The sequence below is a fragment of the Heliangelus exortis genome, chromosome 15 (genome assembly GCF_036169615.1).
Source record: "Heliangelus exortis chromosome 15, bHelExo1.hap1, whole genome shotgun sequence".
Lineage (NCBI taxonomy): Eukaryota > Metazoa > Chordata > Aves > Apodiformes > Trochilidae > Heliangelus > Heliangelus exortis.
The window spans coordinates 6,929,760-6,948,202 of NC_092436.1; the positions used below are offsets into that span (position 1 = coordinate 6,929,760).

At 40.4% G+C, this 18,443-nt stretch overlaps 1 protein-coding gene across 9 annotated transcripts in view; it reads left to right on the forward strand.

The window, feature by feature from the left end:
• SGCD (sarcoglycan delta) overlaps positions 1–17,534 on the forward strand; it is a 306,709-nt gene extending 289,175 nt beyond the window's left edge. For 8 of the 9 annotated variants that reach the window (XM_071759133.1, XM_071759132.1, XM_071759137.1 and 5 more), the window contains 2 exons: positions 6,798–6,921; positions 8,508–17,534. In XM_071759133.1, coding sequence (XP_071615234.1) covers positions 6,798–6,921; positions 8,508–8,681 — 298 coding nt within the window. In that variant the 3' untranslated portion in view covers positions 8,682–17,534. The remainder of the gene's footprint in view (positions 1–6,797; positions 6,922–8,507) is intronic. The other variant, XR_011728933.1, reaches the window with a different exon arrangement.
• Positions 17,535–18,443: the final 909 nt, after the last annotated feature.

Sequence of the window (18,443 nt, forward strand, 5' to 3'; positions counted from 1 at the left end):
TGACAGTTTTTTCAGAGGAAAGTGGAAGCTGTTTCTCACCTGCTTAGTGCTGCAAGCTGGTACAATTACTATAAACTCCTCTGTTCCTCATTTATCTAGACCCACTCAAATCTTCTATTCATCATCCTAGTACTGGTTTTGACCTGCTTCAGAATGGCTTCAAACTGCTCTTGTTGCTCATTAGCCCTCCTTCTGGAGCTGTAGCCTCTGTAGCATTTCTGGAGTCCAAGCAGGACCATTCATGTGGCTTGTTCAGTAGATTCCCTATCTGAGGAGATATTAAAGCTATGAACAATGTTAAGCCCAAGGATAATTCATATTATTTTCTCACTTGTGTTTTCTCTTTCTCTTGACTCATCTTAATACAAAAGCTCTTTAGAATCTGTGTTGTTCAAATACAGAGAAGCAGAGATGTTGTGCCCCTTGCCATTTGAACCAGATTTATCCCTGGCTCAATTAGAAAGCTGTAATTTCCAATAAAGTGTCATTAGACCTCTGCTCCTGCTAGGTCTCTGACAGATTTAACTGGTTTTTCCTTAGGAATTAACCATGATTCGTGGATGATAGCTGAAAGAATTTTCAAAAGTCATTGTTTGCTATACTATATTAGGAATTACATGAGACTTTGGACCACCATCCATAAAAATCTGTTTCAGAGTGTGGCTGCATTAAAATTGTCACTTACTAGGTTTGCAGCATAAAGACTTGAAGCTTTATGGTGGTACATGCTCTCAAACTAAACAGTATTTACAGCAGTAGGCAGGATTTACAACTGGATGACATGATAATAATATATCCTTGTTTACTTCTGTGATTAATGCTCCTAAAGAAAATATCCTGGAAAGCTTCCACAACCAAAATTTATTTCAGTTGATTGAGACTGTAATCAGATGTCCCCATTCAAACAGTAATTGGTGTGCTTAATTAAAATGTAATTGAAAACAAAATTTGTGACAGTGCTAGGAAATAAATAACAGCGATGCATATTTTCTTATTAGGGATGATCTCTTCTGTAAACTCTCAGAATATTTGCTGCTCTTTTGCTGTGCAACATCCATCACATTTTGTCAAAATCATGGTATCTTGGAAACAGATGTTGTGCATTTTTCCTTTTTTTATTTTAACCTCTCACTCCAATGTACCAAGGCCAGCTTCATTTTTTTCCTTTTCTTCTTTTGTATTAGGATTACTGGTATTGCTGTATTTTTAGCTTATTTTGTTCTCATGAAATGGCAGTGCCTGCCAGTAGGAAGGAAATCTAGTGACAGAGGTAGAGCTCAGGGCAGAGCCTTTTGCTCTTTGGAAGATGACAAGACTTTGCTGGAACTTAGGATCAGTTGGGGTTTTCACCAGGTGACCCAGTCCCTTGTGGCCCCTCCCAAACTTTTTCTGTTCCACTAAAAGCAAGGTTAATAGGGGAAAAAGTATTGTGTTTTCTTCTACAAACAGATATATGTAAGATAATAAACAAATAAGGGAGTCAGAAGTGTAAGTCACTGTGACTGGGTGATCCCATTGATTTCATTCAAACAAGTGACTTAAAAGTGAAAACAATTTTCAGTCAGAGATACTGATTCATTACCAACAAATTGATGGAGTTCTACATTTACTTGCTGGCATAATTTACCAATTGTAGGAGATCTAAGCATGCACAGTGGTAACATTGGCTAATTTTATGCTCAGTGTGAAATCTTGTAGCTGGTCAGATGCATACCATAAGTAATAGAGTCATTAGAAATAATAGGCTACAGCTGCAGTAATATAAGCTCTATTCTCAGTCCAGAGGTTTCTAAGCAATATTAAATTAGCTTATGTTACCACACTGCTACATCATATGCTCTTCATCTCCTGTGAGAAAACTTGTATTTCTATTTCCATGCTGCAAGAAAAGTTTGTGCCCCACACAGAAAAATCCCTTGCTGCAGATAACAAATTCTGAAGCTTGATGCCATTCCTTGTTTAAAAAAGTAAGTGATGAAAATAAAACATTATAAAGTGGCAAAGTGGCAGCAATAGGTCCCCCACTGATGTTCTCTCCTTTCATGTGTTGAAGATCATCCATCCACTATGGTGCAATTTTCAGTACCAGCCACAAATTTTTGCATCAGTGCTGGACCCAGGTGAATACTTTTTCTCCTGAACTATTTGTGTTAAGTTTCTTGAGGTTTTTAGGAAATGTCCATTTTAGTGGAAGCAAGTCAGCAGCCACTAGATGTTTGTTGTACTGCTTCATGTCTGAAATATCCTCTCCCAAATTCAAAGTGCTGTTCATAATAGCAACAATAATGATGAATTATCCAAAAGGGGGTAAGGAGAGGACAGCAAAAAGAAGGAAATGCAGTCCATGCTTCTGAGTGATTAATGTGACACTTTATTGTGAAGGAAATGAAAACTAGAAATCTGGGTAAGTAATGAACTTTCCAAGAGAGTGACTTTCAGTGGAACCACGACACAAATTCATACATTGAGCTCCTTGAAGTTATTGCTGAAGTTTTCAAAACAAAGATGGGATGGCACTGAAAACTTTGCTCCCTTGTTGATTCATGTAAGCTCAGAATTTCCAGCAATAGCAGAAGTGTTCATAGTGAGAGGTGTGCGTGCCATCACCTCACTTTAAAATGTGAGATGTTTCAGTGATAGGTTTGAGTAAAAGGGCTTAAGAGGCACATTTAGCACTGTCCATTAAGCATGGTGAGCTGGAGAAAGGCTTCCTCTTCATACATCATCTTGCACATTGATATTCAGTGTGCACAGTGGGAGGAACAAGACTAACAGTATATTTGATGAAGGTAAGAGCTTAATGTTGCAGCTTTGGAAAGACCACTTATCCATCTGCCACCTATCTGTCTTTGGCTATGGTACTTACCTGGCCTCAGTTATTACAGTATATAACTGCTTCACAACCTCTAATATATTTATCTTTTCATCCCCCCTGTGGAGCTGGGAAGTGCTATTACTGCTGTTGCAGAACTAAGAACTGAGATTAAGGGTCAGATTTGTTATGGCATTTAGATGCTCAATGGGATTTTTACAAGTACTTAACACCCATTGTAATAAGCAGAACCCGAGTACTTTGATAGCTCTGAAAATCCTGTTATTTGTTTAATTTCTTTTAAAATTTTGGGCTTACATGACACCCTGGGATCTGTAGAAGAGGTTCTCAGATCACCCAGACAGGAGACTGACTCTTAATCCACCTACTATAGGAGGCAGTAGGTGAGACAGGAGTAACTTTATGGCAGTGGTAAACATCTCTCTGTTCTGAATTCAGCATTCTCTGGATAGCAGTGAACTCACCCCCTTGAACAGCTCTGTGAGAAAGGTCAGAACCCACTCCTGGAAATACTGGAGTGAAAATAAGCTACACCTACAGTCAGTAAGAAGGGCTTATGTGCCAATTGCTGGGATAGAAAATTCAAGAGCAGTAGCAAATAATGAAACAATCTATATTCATGCAGCCACCTTTCCAGCCTGCTGCTGTAAGTACGGCCTTACACCTAACTGAGAGATGGGAATCCTACTGAAAGCTCCAGAGTATCACACTGGAAAACAAATGTTGATTTTGAACAAATGATCTGTTCATCACTAAATCATTTTCTTTCATTATTAGTCTCCAAATTGGCTCTGCTCTGGAAGACAGGTTTAAAAGCAGTGTGTCTCCAAGACACTTGCTTCAAAGGAAAGTATTCGGTAAACGTTGCTCACACCCCCTGGAGGATAAACTCCTCACCTGCTTCTTCTGGCTTTGCATAGAGTTTTCAGCTCCTGGTTTTAAGAGAGGTGTCTCAGGGATTCATTCAGGATATCAGAAGGTAATCAAATTAGATCACTTTAAATTGTATGCCTCTCAAATGCAATGGAAGATTTTATTAAGACCTTTCTGTCCTTATGTACAGGAGCATAAACTGGGACAAAAGTCATGCAAGCAGATGAAGTTCCACCAATATCAAACACATAAGAGAGAGGAGTGCAAGGCCAAATTTCTCATCACTGGAAGAGCTGCACTTTGCTGTTCTTCACTTGCACTCATTTCCATAGTTTTAAGGTTCTAAAAAAAACCCTTGGGCTTCAAAATTGTAATTTTCATTTTAAAGGGATTAGTTTTGGTTAATTCAGCATGTGGGCAATATTGCAGCTGTCTAAGCTAGTGATTTAGGATGAGGGGGTCAGCCCAGCTAACTTTGGTGCTGTGAGGAGTGGGATGGGTTACAGTGCAGCAGCAAAGCCCCAGAGTTGTGTGCTTCTCCCACTTCACACCATAGGGTACCAGGGGGTTGCTCAAGAGGATCTTTTGTGTCTTTTTGTGTTGTTATTTGCTGAGTATGACATGTATGGGATGGAATCCTCTGTTTGGTCAATTTTGGTCATTTATCTTGTCCGTTCCTCCCTAAGGAAGGGTTTGCAGGTGTGGCCTCTTTACTCCTTTTCTCCTTCTGGAGGGCAAAATGTTCCTCAGGACTGAGCAGTGTCATTGGTTCTGCATATCATTCTCTAGCTGTAACTATAAACATCGAGTGTTATCAGTTCTAGAAGCAGACATTGACTAAGAAACTTGCCATTAATTTCAGCAAGTGCAGCTACTTACAAGAGACTTTGCTTAAAGCAAAATTACGAGACAGAAAATTACCTTTATCCTGGCCCAGACCAGGACATGCACTTAGAAGATTTATTTCTCCATGGGCAGAAGAGCTCCGAGATTAACAGATGAACAAATATATTGAGACTTCTAAGACATTGAAGATATTGAAGTCACTAGATGTCAGAGAGCTGAAGAGTCACCTAGCTGTGGTTCTTCAGAATTATTTTATCCTCCGATCAGCTCAGTTGTCTTGGGCTCTGGACACATCCTCTGATGAATTAAGTTACAGTGACTTCAGACATTACTGGCCTTAGCTGTCTGCATCTCTGGAGGACCCTGTCTCTGGAGCAGAGGCAGCAGGAGTAAATGTGTGCCTGCATCCCAGGCACCACAGCTCAGCCTCTGGTGACTTAGTGCAAGCAGAGCATCTTTTATTTTTCTTGGTAAACACCAGTTTGTGAGCTGCACTGCCAAGGATGAGAGCATACTGTATCCCTGGGCAGAAATCTCCAAGGAAAATGTGGGGCAGGCAGCGTAATGACAGCCACCAGACTGCATGGGCCAGAGCCCTGGAGCTGTGCACTGTGACCATTTTACCATAGAGAAATTCTAACAGATGTTGGAAAGGCAGCTACTGCAATTGAAAGAGGGAATCATATCCCACATAGCACTATGATTTCACGTCAGTCATTCTTTGCAAGCTTTTTTTTCATCTATGCAATCTGCAATTCAATCAGGAAAAAAGAAAGTGAGTCACAGCAGGCTTTAACCTCAGGTCCCTCATGCAGGAACCAGCCTGTGATACAAGTGGAGGGATCAGAAGAAAGTTTGTGTAAAATGTAGCTTCAGAGAGAAAAACAAAAAGTAGCTCAGGAATATTGTGCAGACACTATTAATTGTGACACCATGCTCACTGCTTGTGCTGCAGATGCCTCAGTTATTCCTCAAAGTTTAGATTTAGCTGAGTTAGCCAGGAAATTATGTAGGAGTTTGGGGTCTTGAGGGAAAGGTGTTCAAAAAACAGCAATATGAAGGCACCAAAAAGAGGGAAAGTCATAACTTGAGAAGTGACACACTGAGGGAAATGTGCTTTTGCTTTATTGAACTGTTGACTGCAATAAATACAGCTGAATTCCCTCAGCCTTCCATGTTGTCTCAATACCAGCAGGAGTCCATTTAAGAATACACTTACTCACACAAACGATTATATATAAAGAGCAGAGAAACAGCTGAAGAGCCACTGCAGTAAGGCAAGAAAATACTAAAATCTGCCCAAGTAAAGCTGTGTGCTGCCCTCTGCTTTGGCTTTGTCAGTGCTGCCTGTCCAGAGCAGCTGAAGCAGAGGAGCTTCTGTTGCAGTCTGCCTGCCTGCTTCACCTGGGGAGATCCCAGCCTAGATTTTGTGATGGCATGGTAAATAAATGGTGGTAAAATCAATTAAGATAATACTCCCAACGAGGGAGAATTAGGGTTTTATTATAATAATTTTCAATACAGGAATTAATAATAGACTCTGTTATAAAAGGAGAGAGAAGTATAAGACCTACAAATGGGTAATCAGCAAGGAAGACTGGACCTTGCACTTCTGCACCTTACAGCATTAACCCCAGCTGCCTCAACTGACAGGTCTGGCTGGGTTAGTGCTATAGCAGGGTTGTCAGATACCTGTGTGGTATCTCCATGATTAGGAGGGGTCAAAGCACTGCAGAGGGAGGCACGACTGTGAATAGTGAGATTTGAGCATAGTACTGGAGCCCAGGAATTTTAGGGTCTTCGCAGATTTCTTTATCTTCTTAAATCCTTCTAAACCTCACATTATATAGAGTTAGGAGAAGTAATTTGTTCCTGCTTGAACAGTGGTTTGAGAGAGAAAAGTGCTTGCACTCTCTGTGTAGGTATGCTGCTTTACTAATATCCCCAGTCAGCACTGGTTAGTTAGAAGCCTGAGCCTGCATTTGAGCAAGCTGATCACGGAGGAAGGAAGGTTTATTGCACACAGCATAGCAAAGCTGATATGAATTGTTAGCAGCCTGGGTTTGTGATGTGCATTATCACATTCTGCATGAATTCCTCTGACTGACTAAAGCAGGCATAGATCTGAGGATCAGCAGGTCCTCAGGTGCCATGCAATGGGCAGTCAGGCTGTGCAAGAAGACAGCCTGAGAGTGAGCATTAATGTTCAACACATCAGGGTCTCCAACTCTCCTTTCTGTTACAGACTGGAGTCACCTACACGTGCACTGGTGATGGAGGCTCCAAAAGGCATTGAGATCAATGCCGAGGCCGGCAGCTTGAAAGCCACGTGCAGGACAGAGCTCAGGCTGGAATCCAAAGATGGAGAGGTAAGTGAAGGACATCAAGCCCTGCAGCAAAAACAAACTGAGCCACAAATCTCCTGCAGATTAGTATCCTTCTGAGTCAGTGAGCCATTGCATTTGAAACACTGGTTTGAAAGCACTGGTGCAGCAAACTTTCCTAGCTTAGTTTCTGCTAGCAGTGGTTGAACATATCGAATGCAAATGAGACGTGCTTTGTGGCAAAGGCTGACTCATTATTTCTAAAGTGCTTGGATAATAGCATCTGTTGTTCAAGCAGATTTATGTAGCTGTAAAATATACAGTGCTCGGAAATTCTTTGTTTCCTTGTCAGCTTAAAGAAAGGTTTACTTGGCCAATATAATTAAATCTTTCATTATACGTTTTTCTATAAGAAGATCTTAATTCACCAGTATGAATCTGAAAAGTGGCTTTCAGATGTTTTCATTTTGGGAAGCAAGGGAACATTAGGAGACAGACTGTTACACTGGGGAAAGTTCCAAAGGGGAAGAGAGAATAACTAAAACTGATATCACAGAACAAAAGTACCATAGGTCCTGAGTAATGCTTCTTATGGTGTGTAAAAAATGCATGGGCACATGGTTCTCATCACCTCCTGCCACAATGATGGAAGACACCAAAAGATTTGGCTGAAGAGCTCCCACTGGCAAACCCACCAAGAGCTTTGGCAGGAGGAACTTGCCAATGAGTGCCAACCTCCTGGCAATAGGGTTCCCACATAAGGCAACATTTTTCTATCTTAGTGTCAGCTGTAATAAATAGAATGGAATTTTTACAACAATTCCTGTTATTTCTAAACATTTCCCCTTTAAGATGTTCCAAACACATACCATGAGTGTTAACCAACAAACTTAAAAAACTGAAAAAAAACCCTGACCTGATACCCTACAATTGAAATACAAGGCATTTCACTATCGATTGCCTTGAAGTTTTTAACACTTTATTTTAAAATGCACATGTTGCCTCCTTCAGGAGATTAGATGGTTTGATACTGAAACTGGAGACTCCTTCTGTAGTTGCAAGTTAAGTGCAAATCCTGTCAGTGGTCCTGTAATATTCTGGTATGCAGGTTACCTTACTGTGCTCTTCTTGGTGATATCAGAACACTCCTGTGTAGCTGCCTTGTGTTTAAGAGCTGCTACATGTTCACTTTTATGTTCTGTTTTACAGGAAATTCAGGTCAGTTTTGGCATTTAAGTTATTACATAAAAGTGCTACATGTATACATGAAATATGCATAAAAGTTAGTGCTGTGAGCCTCCAAATGTAGGTGGCAATGGGATCATAGTGCCAGAAGTCCCCAAATTTTGTGGATGTGAACTATGCCCACTCCCCATCCAGCTGTGAGTTACCTCTGGTTGGGTTAAATGAACCAGGGCAGGGGGGCAGGAAGCTGCTTGCCAAGGAAACACAGTGGGTAAAAGCAGTTCATGTGCTTTCCCTAATTTGCATCAGACTTTCCCATGTTACACATTTGTCTACCTGTTTTTTTCTAGCAGTGGAATTCCAAAGGAAGCTTCTTGAAAATGCAAGATCAAAAGTAACAGCTCTCCCCTAATTCTCTTTTTCTCTCTCTCCCCCTCTGACTTCAGATAATGTTGAATTCTGCAAAAATCAAACTACCTAACTTGCCTCAAGGATCTTCCTCTTCTTCAGGGTCCAGGCAAAAAATCTATGAGCTCTGTGTGTGTCCCAACGGGAGGTTATTTCTGTCTCAGGCAGGCACAAGCTCAACCTGCCAGATAAATACAAGCGTCTGCCTTTGAGAGACAATTTGCAGTGGGGCATTGCAGGCAGCACAAAAGCCAGTTCTGGTCTCACAGATTGCAGCTGCCAACTATTTTTACTAGAACACAGAAAGCCTATCAAAGACTTTTTTTGTGTGTGCGCGCGCGTGTGTGTGAATATATATATATAAAAAGATATATATAAAATATATATATATATATCCTCTGTGTAAAATGATGTTTCAGTACAAGGAATCCCAGGGTGACCCTGTTATATTTGTGTAGCATTTCTTTTCCCACATCAAAATTTACTGGTACAACCTGATGAATTGGATTTGATGCTCCCCTGGACCTTCCATATTAATACAGTTTAATGATCATCTGCTTGTTTTTGATCATGATCTCAGAGTGATGGGATTGCTGGCTGGAACTGATGTAGACCCACCAACATACAAAGGGAAGAGAAGGGAAAATAATCTCTGATTATTTTTGCACCATTAAATCAGTGACATTAAACAAAACAAAATTAAAAAAAAAAAGACCCAACAAACAAACAAATAAACAAAAAGAAAAAACAACAAAGTAGCCAGATGTGCTGCTCTGATCAGCTAGAGTGATCCAGGGTACCCGAGGTTATACTTAATTTTCTCTTTAATTTTTACCTGAAGCTTTTCACCTAAAGCATGGCTCCCCGTTGAGAGACATGGATAGCATTTGGGCAGTAGAAAACTCCAGATCTATTTGCTGGAAGCATGTGTTTTTCTGCAAAGAGACTTGCCTTTGCCTGGCCAAGGATGCCTTGTGTTATTCAGATGTGACATTTCAGTTCTAACCCTAACCTAAAGTCATCTCTGTTCTAAGAAAACTGGCCTTGAATTTAGTCTTGGAAGGAGGAAAATTACAAAAGTTGGGCTAAATAAAAAAATCCTGAACATCCTTAGTTAACAGGTGTCCTGGATCACTCTTCTTTAGCACCTTTAAATTTGAAAATATGTGGTGTGAAATTGTGAAGATTTAAGATCTGAACATTTCCTATCACCATTTATAGAAACAGGGAAAATTACCTGTTCTACCCACAGAAACAGAGACATTCATGCAAATTTGATGTGTCATGTAGATGCTGTGCCACAACTTTTGTCACTTTCTTTTTAGGATATACAATCCCAGGTCACTTAGATTTGGTGGAGATTGCAAATATCAGAGATGCTGACAATAAAACAGATTTTTTTCAAAAGTATTTATAAAGATCATGACAAAACCAGTTTACTAGAAAGCAAGGGCTTTTGATGATAGTTCCTCTAGAATTTAAGCCCCAATAACTCTGTGGTTGAACCTCTTCACGGGTGCATTTTTCTTTATTTAAGTCCAGGAGTCACAGGCAGCATAAAATGTGAAATCTGATCTGGTAATATTACTTCCACAGTTCAGGTTTTGAAAAATAATCATAAGAGCCCAGATCATTGAATTTTGACCCATAGTTGCATCCACATGCATGTAAAAATCTTTGAAAAACAAAAGGACTAATTACTGCAAAAGTGTCCAAGTTGCAATAATCTCATGAGAACAGCAAGAGGTGCTTTGAAAGTATATTAACCTCATGTGCAAATATGACAGATCCATGCCCATCCCTACTGAAATCTAAGCAAAACTTATATTCTTCAAATAATTTTAAGAAAAAATGTAGCTAACAGCAATTTTTTAAAAAAAACTTAGCCCATTCCTTTTCTGCAATAGCCTTGTGGTCTGGAGAGTACCAGGGTTTATTTTTTTAAATGAGTAATTCTGGCTTAATCCAAAATTGAGTGGACTCAAAGGAAAGATTTCTATGCAGTTTAGATTAGATGTCTTGCTGCCTAATAAAGCAGCAGTCCCATAAATTTTGTTCCTAAAAGAGGACTGAATTATCTACTTTTTACTTCAGTAGTGTTTTCTGATTAATTAATTAATTCGAGCTATTTGTTAATGAATTGTTCCCTTAATTATTATGTCTTGAGTCGACGTTTGAATGCAAAGGGTCACCCAGGATAACAATTGTATTGGGACACAGGACTATACCATCTCTGTTCAAAGAGGGGAATTGTGCCTATGCCTTAAGTCAATGCACTCAGCAAGGAGAAGCACATCATATTTATCTTGTTATTAAAACTCTTTTATTTGGGGGGAGGGACAGGAAGGTGTCTTGGAAACTGGTTGCAACTTAAAACAGATGTCAATGAAATGCATTAAGACTGTCGGGACACCTGGAGTGATACAGACTCTTTTTTTACCATGTTAAATATAGCAAAATACTCTGTACGTTACCTCTGGGACCACTGCTGAAGTCCCATTCGTAGTCCTACATTAACTGTAGTGGTTTTTTCCCTGTTCCATTTAATAATGTTCACAAATCTTATAGCAAGCAGGGCCCGAGTCATGAATAATTCCCCTGTGAGCAATTGTGAAGACACATGCTTGTACAGAAAATGAGTCTCACTAACTTCCCCATCCCCAAGCATATTCATGCTGCTGAGAGAGGCAGTGATGGATGGAGGGAATGACCCACCAGGGATGCTGAATCCCAGTTCCCAAGCTCTGCTTCTGAGAGGCCGGTGGCTCAGTCCTCATCCCTGTACACCCTGTGGCTGCTCCTCTGAGAATTTCCATCCCACCAAATTCATTTGGAGTGGCTGGTGTTCTCAGCTGGGCTCTTGGATGAGATTGTCACCTTCTGTCTTGAAGCTGTGAAACTGCTGAAGGACAGTCAGCCATTTATTTTGGTATAAATTTCTGTGGGAAAACTGTTAAGGACTGATCTTATACGACTGTGCCACCACTGCAGATGCTTCTCTGAGGTGAAAAGGGTACATTAATTGTGTCTGTGTAAAGGAATTGTAATTTCTTCAATATATTTTACAATCATGTTTCAATCTTAAAAAACATACAATTATTTGCTGTGTTGAAAGAGGAGGTATTGTTGCTAGAAGGATTGACCCTGTATAAAGACTTGTAAATCATTTAAGCCTCGCTTGAGTTTTAAGACAGCAGTGTAGAGGATGCTGCCTGCACTTGTGTTTGCCATGGGATGAGTCCCCACTGTGCAGTGAGAGGCAAACCAGAGTAGGCAGGACTGCATTGTCTGAGATCCAGGGGGAAGGGTGAAAGAAATTTTGTTGAAAAAGCAGCATGCAAAACCATCCAGATATCTCATGCTTCACGGTTTGTTGCTGGAGCTGTTGTGTGGTGATGGACACACCTGCTGGACAAGGCAAGTGCACGAGGGTCCTTTCCCTCCTGCCTTGCTCAGCAGTCTCTCACAGTTGCTGTACCTGCATGGGTTGGGTTTCCCTCAGTCTATTTAAATTAGAGTCCCCCCTGGCTGGAATTTCATCCATATGCTCTACCTATCATCGATAAAACTCCAAAAACAAACAAGGTTTTGTGTGTTTCTTTTTGTGAATCTGATTTGCAGTTTAGTTCAACTGAGCATTTGCTATTTGAGGAGATGGTGTTTATCTCAAACCAGAGTTCTGTTTTACCTCCCAACGCTAAGGCAAGGCTGGGATGGATGGTGAATTTGTTTCTTCTGAGATCAGTGGAAGAGATGCCAATGACTTTGTGGCCTGAGCTGGAACAGGAACTGGAGAGGTGACAATTCAGAGCACTGAGGGCAGTGGAAACACTGCCAGCCTTTAGGGAGACTGAACCCTGGCTTTGCACTGTGTCCTGCATCACAGCAGAAGCAGGAAAACCCCACTGAAATGCTGATCAAGGGGCTGTGTTTCTAAGGTAAATATACCTTAGGCAGCCATGAATACTGCTATTAAAGATAAATGCATTTATATATTCAAAATCCTTTATAGGGCTTTGAGATTTTTTTTTTTAATGTGACACTTTGTAAGCAGTCAGGAAGCTCACCTGTCTACTGTACATGCACTGTATGGATGCATGGATGGATCCTTCTGCTTCCATGGATGAATTAGGATTTTTTTTCTAAAGCAAAAAAACTTTGACATTAACAAAAGCAGAGATCCTAATACTGATAATACAACTGCATCCATTCTGCAAGTTTCTTTGTGGGTCTTTTGGTTTGTTAGTATTTTTAAATTTTGAAGTCCATTAGTAGTCAGTGAAATGGGTAGCTTAAGAGTACAAAGAAATGTTGACACTGAAGGAAGTCATCAAAAGGGGAAGACAGTAACTACTAAAATATGTCCAAGACCTCTCTTAGGCATACATTTAAAAAAAACCCCTAAGAATTATTTTTTGGTGGTGTCTCAGTCATGTGCTGTCACAAAGCTGTATTTTGAGAGGTTCTTTTTTTTCTCCTTTAATAAGAATTATCATTTATATGCAAAACCAAAAATGGTTAAGGCATAAACCTAAAAAATATCATCTGCAATATACAGTATAGCAAAATGATTTCTAAATTTTTTAAAAGTCCCTAGAAAATTCTTCAAGCTTAAAGATACATTCTCATGGAATTTGAGAAAATGTCAGGTTAGTTCACATCATACCAAGCCTGCAAATACAGATTTTCTTAAAGGAAATTAGCTTTTGTTGTCATAAGATGTGCACAAGCATACAAATATATATATATATATATATAAATATACACGCACACACCTTCACATACACTTGTTTACACCAAAAGCCAATTTTCTTTGTATTTGTTGTTATGGCTTTAATTTTCATGTGGCAAAAGACAGTGAGACAAAGACCAAAGACTTAGAGAAATTCATTGCTTCTCTGGTTGCCCTTATGCCTGAAATGCATTCACTTTAATGGTGCTTTTTTGGATTGAGCAGGAAAAATACAGGTAAATTGCAAAGCTGCATTTGAGACAGTAAAATGCAGGGAAAGCAAGTTAGTTAATGGGAAGAAAAGGAAATAACGTGAAAAATCTTTAAATGTCAGCAGAGGGCAAGATTAACCAAAATTTTAAATGTGAAGAAATTACCCAGAACACCGAAAGGCATCATCCTGGGTTGAAGGTATAGACTGAGTAAATAATAAACTGAGTAAATGGTACTGGCTGTTCACTTACTTGCACTGGAGTATTTTCAGACTAAGAACTCCAGTAGCTGCTCAGTGAAAAAGAGTAACTGGGCCATAATGATTTCAAAGTGCATACAGTAAAAACAAACAAAAAATTAGAGACTTTTTTTCCTTTTTTTTTTTTTCTTTTCAGGCTGACATTTTAAATTTTGAAATGTCATCATTCAGAATTCACCCCAGCAAGTGCAGGGCACGTTACTGCAGAGCCTTGCCAAGCACTGGATTGGTGCTTTTCGAATGTGAAAATACAAGGCTTTTTATTGCCATTGCTGTTGAGCAATGCAATCCTGGCACCATTTCCATTTTCCTCATTTTAACCTTTTTCCTCACTTCTGAAACACCTGTGCAATATTTGAGTGGCCCAAAGTCCCCCTATACATGGGGCTGCGTGCAGGTGGCCAGAAGCCCCCAGCCCTCACAGTGTGACTTGTCAGTCCCACATTCCCTGCTCCAAAACAAAATTTGTGTCCAGGTAAAACTGGGGACTTGTTGGTAAATTTTGTGCCACACGTGCACAAAGAGAGAGAGAGATTATGAGACATTCAGAGCTTATGTAGCTGAGTTTACAGCTGTGACTGGAGCAGAGTTAAACACTGACATGGTGCTGATGGGATTACTCAAGCAAAGTGGAGTGAATGAAACAAGGCAGGTAGGAGGGAGAGGGACGAAATGGTGAGAGACAGCACCCTGATCACAGTAATGCAGCAAACTTCTCTGCCTGTTTTCCCTATTTTACTTTAGATTAATAACATCCATTTTACTAAATACAGTAGCAATTATGCTTGATCTTTCATGGTGCACAGTGAAATTACAGTCACTAAAACCACTTACAGCTTGGGTTGTTCAAGATTGCTGGTGTGTTAATTCCATCCAGAGTAACCACAGTGACTAGGGGCTTGTATTGAAATTACAGTGAATAGCTTGTATTTAGAAAGCTTTTAGGTCTTCTGTGGTTGAGAAGCCCATGGTTATGCACATATTGCTCTGAGGCTTTATCATTTCAGACACTCTTTTCCTGCCATTTGAATTGTATTATGCCATTCTGAAAAGTGACACACTATCTTTATACAGGAAAAGATGGAAATTTAAAGCTGCAGGACTTTTATCTGAAGCGAAGAAGAAAATCTAATCATAGTGTATCACGGAGATTTCCCATCCAAGTCACTTTAAACTAGAGGTGTGGGTCCCTTAAAAATTAATTTGCAACAAGTGTAATTCCTGTGGGAACGTTAGCACTGCTGTCCCTCCCAGGAAATTTCTCACCTTATTACAGCTGAGGCCATGCAATGGCTTTGCTTTCCTGCCACCAGTCAGCATAGACAACCTGTCTGTTCTTTTGGGGTAACTCATTTCTGGATTGGGTTTTTGGTTAGTTCTTAATCAGTATTTAAAAATAGGAAGTTTATCTCTGTTGTGAAGCGATATGTAATTGTATGTTGCTCTCATATTTAGTTGGTTTATTCTGCCAGCAAGAGAAAATATCAGAAGAAGAAAATTGTGCAATAATGCTACATTTACATTGTGCCCTGCTAGCAAATCCTTCAGATAAAAACAGGCAGCCTTAGTTACACAGTGTTTTCTTCAAAGATTAAAAAGGACTTTTTGGAGCCCTTTGTCGGGTCCTGCCCAATTGGAGAGTCTCACCATTTCTAACATGTTTGCCACTACAGGAATAGGCCCATTACAAGGCATAGTTCATGTGCATCTTTTCATGTAGCAGGAATTTCAGTCTCACATTTTTGCCTCATTCGAAAGACTTAACAGCTGACAGGAGATAAAGTGTTCCAAAGCTTACTACTGCTAAATGCATTATCACTTTCTAAATCAATGTAATTTCTTTGTTTGGTTTGTTGTTTTTTTTTTTAAATTGTCGTAAGAGTCCTTGAAACTTCTTGAGGCATGCTCATGCCAGAGAGCAAAAGAATTATTTGTGGGCAGTGCCATTTTCATTGAAGGCTGGAATATAGATGACAAAATGTTGCTGTTAAGAGTTTCTCTTGCACTTACTTAGCTGCAAACACCACCGCCCCCAAACACTAAGGCTTGATTTCTTTAGGATAGCTGCCTGTAGAGCTGGGAGCTGACACCATTGCTAAGCCAGAGCCTGAAAATTTTGTCTTCATCTGGGTCCTCTGAGCTTGTGCACTCAGTATCAGTTCTATTATTGATGTAGTGGGTAATTAAACCCTTTGGCAGTAGTAATGATTTTACTGTTATGTATCTGCAGTCTAAGAGGTGTAAATAATGCTGGCTGTTGCTGTTCAAGCAAGCCTTTGACCGCTTTGAAGGCATCAGCCATAACTCCAGAAAGTGCAGCTGAGCAGCTCTTAAAGCCACAGCCTGGTAATATTTGTACAGCATCCAAGGAGATGCTGTGGGGACAGTGTCCTGGTACCTCCACTCAGGAAGCTGCAAGGTGGAAGAGGCAGGTGAGCAGCTTTGCCCTTTCTTCTTTATCTCATTGCCAGATCCTCTGCACTAGAAGGAGCAGCACAGCAGGATGGCTGCCTTGGGAGACTGGGCTGGAGCAGTTCAACAGGGCCAGTCACAGCACAAGGATCTGTAGCTGGTGTAAATTAGGATTTTGATCCATTAAGCTCACTAGTAGGCTGAGGGTTTGGCCCTGAAGGTTTAGCACCTTTTGTGAAATTAAAAGGAAGAGTTTGGCTGCTCTGTCTAAACTACAGTTTGAATGGTATCTGGGCTCCATGGGACACAGGACCCCTGTAGAAGGGGGTTGAGCTTTCACACATAGGTGTTTATTTGAACATAGGTGCAGATAAAGACCTTAAGCTGCTGCCTGAAAAAGGAGGCATGTTCATCCAGATAGGATGAACTACCCCTTGTCACTGCCACAAACCACACCTGGTGATTTGGTGGGTGATGCAGGATCAGGAGATCTCACCAGGCAGGCACTGGGGCTCTGCTGGTGTTCAGGCAGGGCTGGGCTCCTTGCTGAGGGGCTCTCTCATGGCAGGCGTTGCTGGAGGAATTCTTTCTTGTCCCCTTTCGTGGGCTACCAGATAGAGCACAGAAGTTAAGATGAGCAAATCCTGCCCTGCAGAGTTAGAGCATGCTCATGGAAAGCAGATCTAAGCAATTTTAGACTGTTTATTGAAGAAGGGCTCAGTTGCCAGCATTCACACTTGGATTTCTCCCTAAATTACAGCTTTTCCTGAGCTGCAACCCAGATCTCATGATGGATCTGCTCTGTGCAGTAGTTTGGGAGCAGGGAAGGGACTGACCTGCTGGATCTGATTTGGATCATTTTGGATTTTGGTTTGGTTTATTACTATCAACCCCTTATTTGAATTAGTTTCCTTGTGCATGAATGCCAATAGAGTTGTTGATATTAATGAAGCAAATGCTCCATGTAGGTAGACCCAACAGCAAAACAACATTCAGTACAAGTCAAAGCAAAAATCTTGTTCATCTACAGCAGTAGCATAAAAGGCATGACCCATATGCTAGAGCAGTTTTCATCTGTGATGATAAAATACCTTGTCTGACCTCTACTCTGATAATCACCAATGACCTTGATTGTGTAAACAAGACAAAATGAATTTAAGATCTTATCACAGTTCTCATTAAGAATTTCAGATTTGTTTGGCTTTTTTCTTTTTAATTTATGTATGTGTGTGATTGTGTGGGAAAACAGAAAGCTTTTTTGTATCAAATAACATCAATCCTTGCACACTCTATGCAAAATTTTGTAAGCATTGCAATAATGCTATGAATTACACAAGGAACTATTTTAACTTTATTACACTTTCTGTATAAAAAAATATTTGTATTTAAATGATTTCAACTGCAATCTTGTAAAATATATTAATAAAATAATGATTGTTAAGAATGAAAGTGATGTTGAAGTTTGTTTGTTTGAGCATGGCAAACATGAATTATATCCTAGCCATATCCTACAGATAGGAAAGTTTGAGGTCTGTCTGTAGGCTATGCCCAACTGGATAACACTAGAGTGGAACATCTCCCTTATGAGGAAAGGCTGAGGGAGCTGGGTCTCTTTAGTTTGGAGAAAAGGAGACTGAGAGGTGACCTCATCAATGTTTTCAAATATGTAAGGGGTGAGTGTCAGGGAGATGGAGTTAGGCTTTTCTCAGTGGTGACCAGTGATAGGACAAGGGGTAATGGGTGTAAATTGGAGCATAGGAGGTTCAAGTTGAATATCAGAAAAAATTTTTTTACTGTAAGGGTGACAGAGCCCTGGAACAGGCTGCCCAGGGGGGTTGTGGAGTCTCCTTCACTGGAGACATTCAAAACCCACCTGGACACGTTCCTAGGGGATGTACTCTAGGGGGCCCTGCTCTGGCAGGGGGGGTTGGACTAGATGATCTTTCGAGGTCCCTTCCAACCCCTAAGATTCTATGATTCTATGATTCTATGATGTTGCAGAGGACAGGATGAGAACCTCTGTGGAGGGCTGTCAGAAGAAAACATATCCTTAAAACTTAGGAAAAAAAAAAAAAAGAAAAAAAATCTCTTCTTTGGGGGTAGTTGAGTTGCTCCCTTGCTTACAGTCTTGTTGCATATTTTTCCTAGCTTTAGGGTCTCACAGCCAAGAAGTGTTGCAGGCATTACCTGAGCATCATAAACCTCTCAAGAGGATCTCTGCCTCTCTAGTGGGAGGGGATCTGGTATTGCTTGTGCTCTAAACCAGCAGGAACTCAAAGTTTTCCAAGGGGGAACAGAGGTAGATGCATTGTCTGGAGACAAGTCTCTAGCTGGGCACACACAGCACGGGAAGCACAA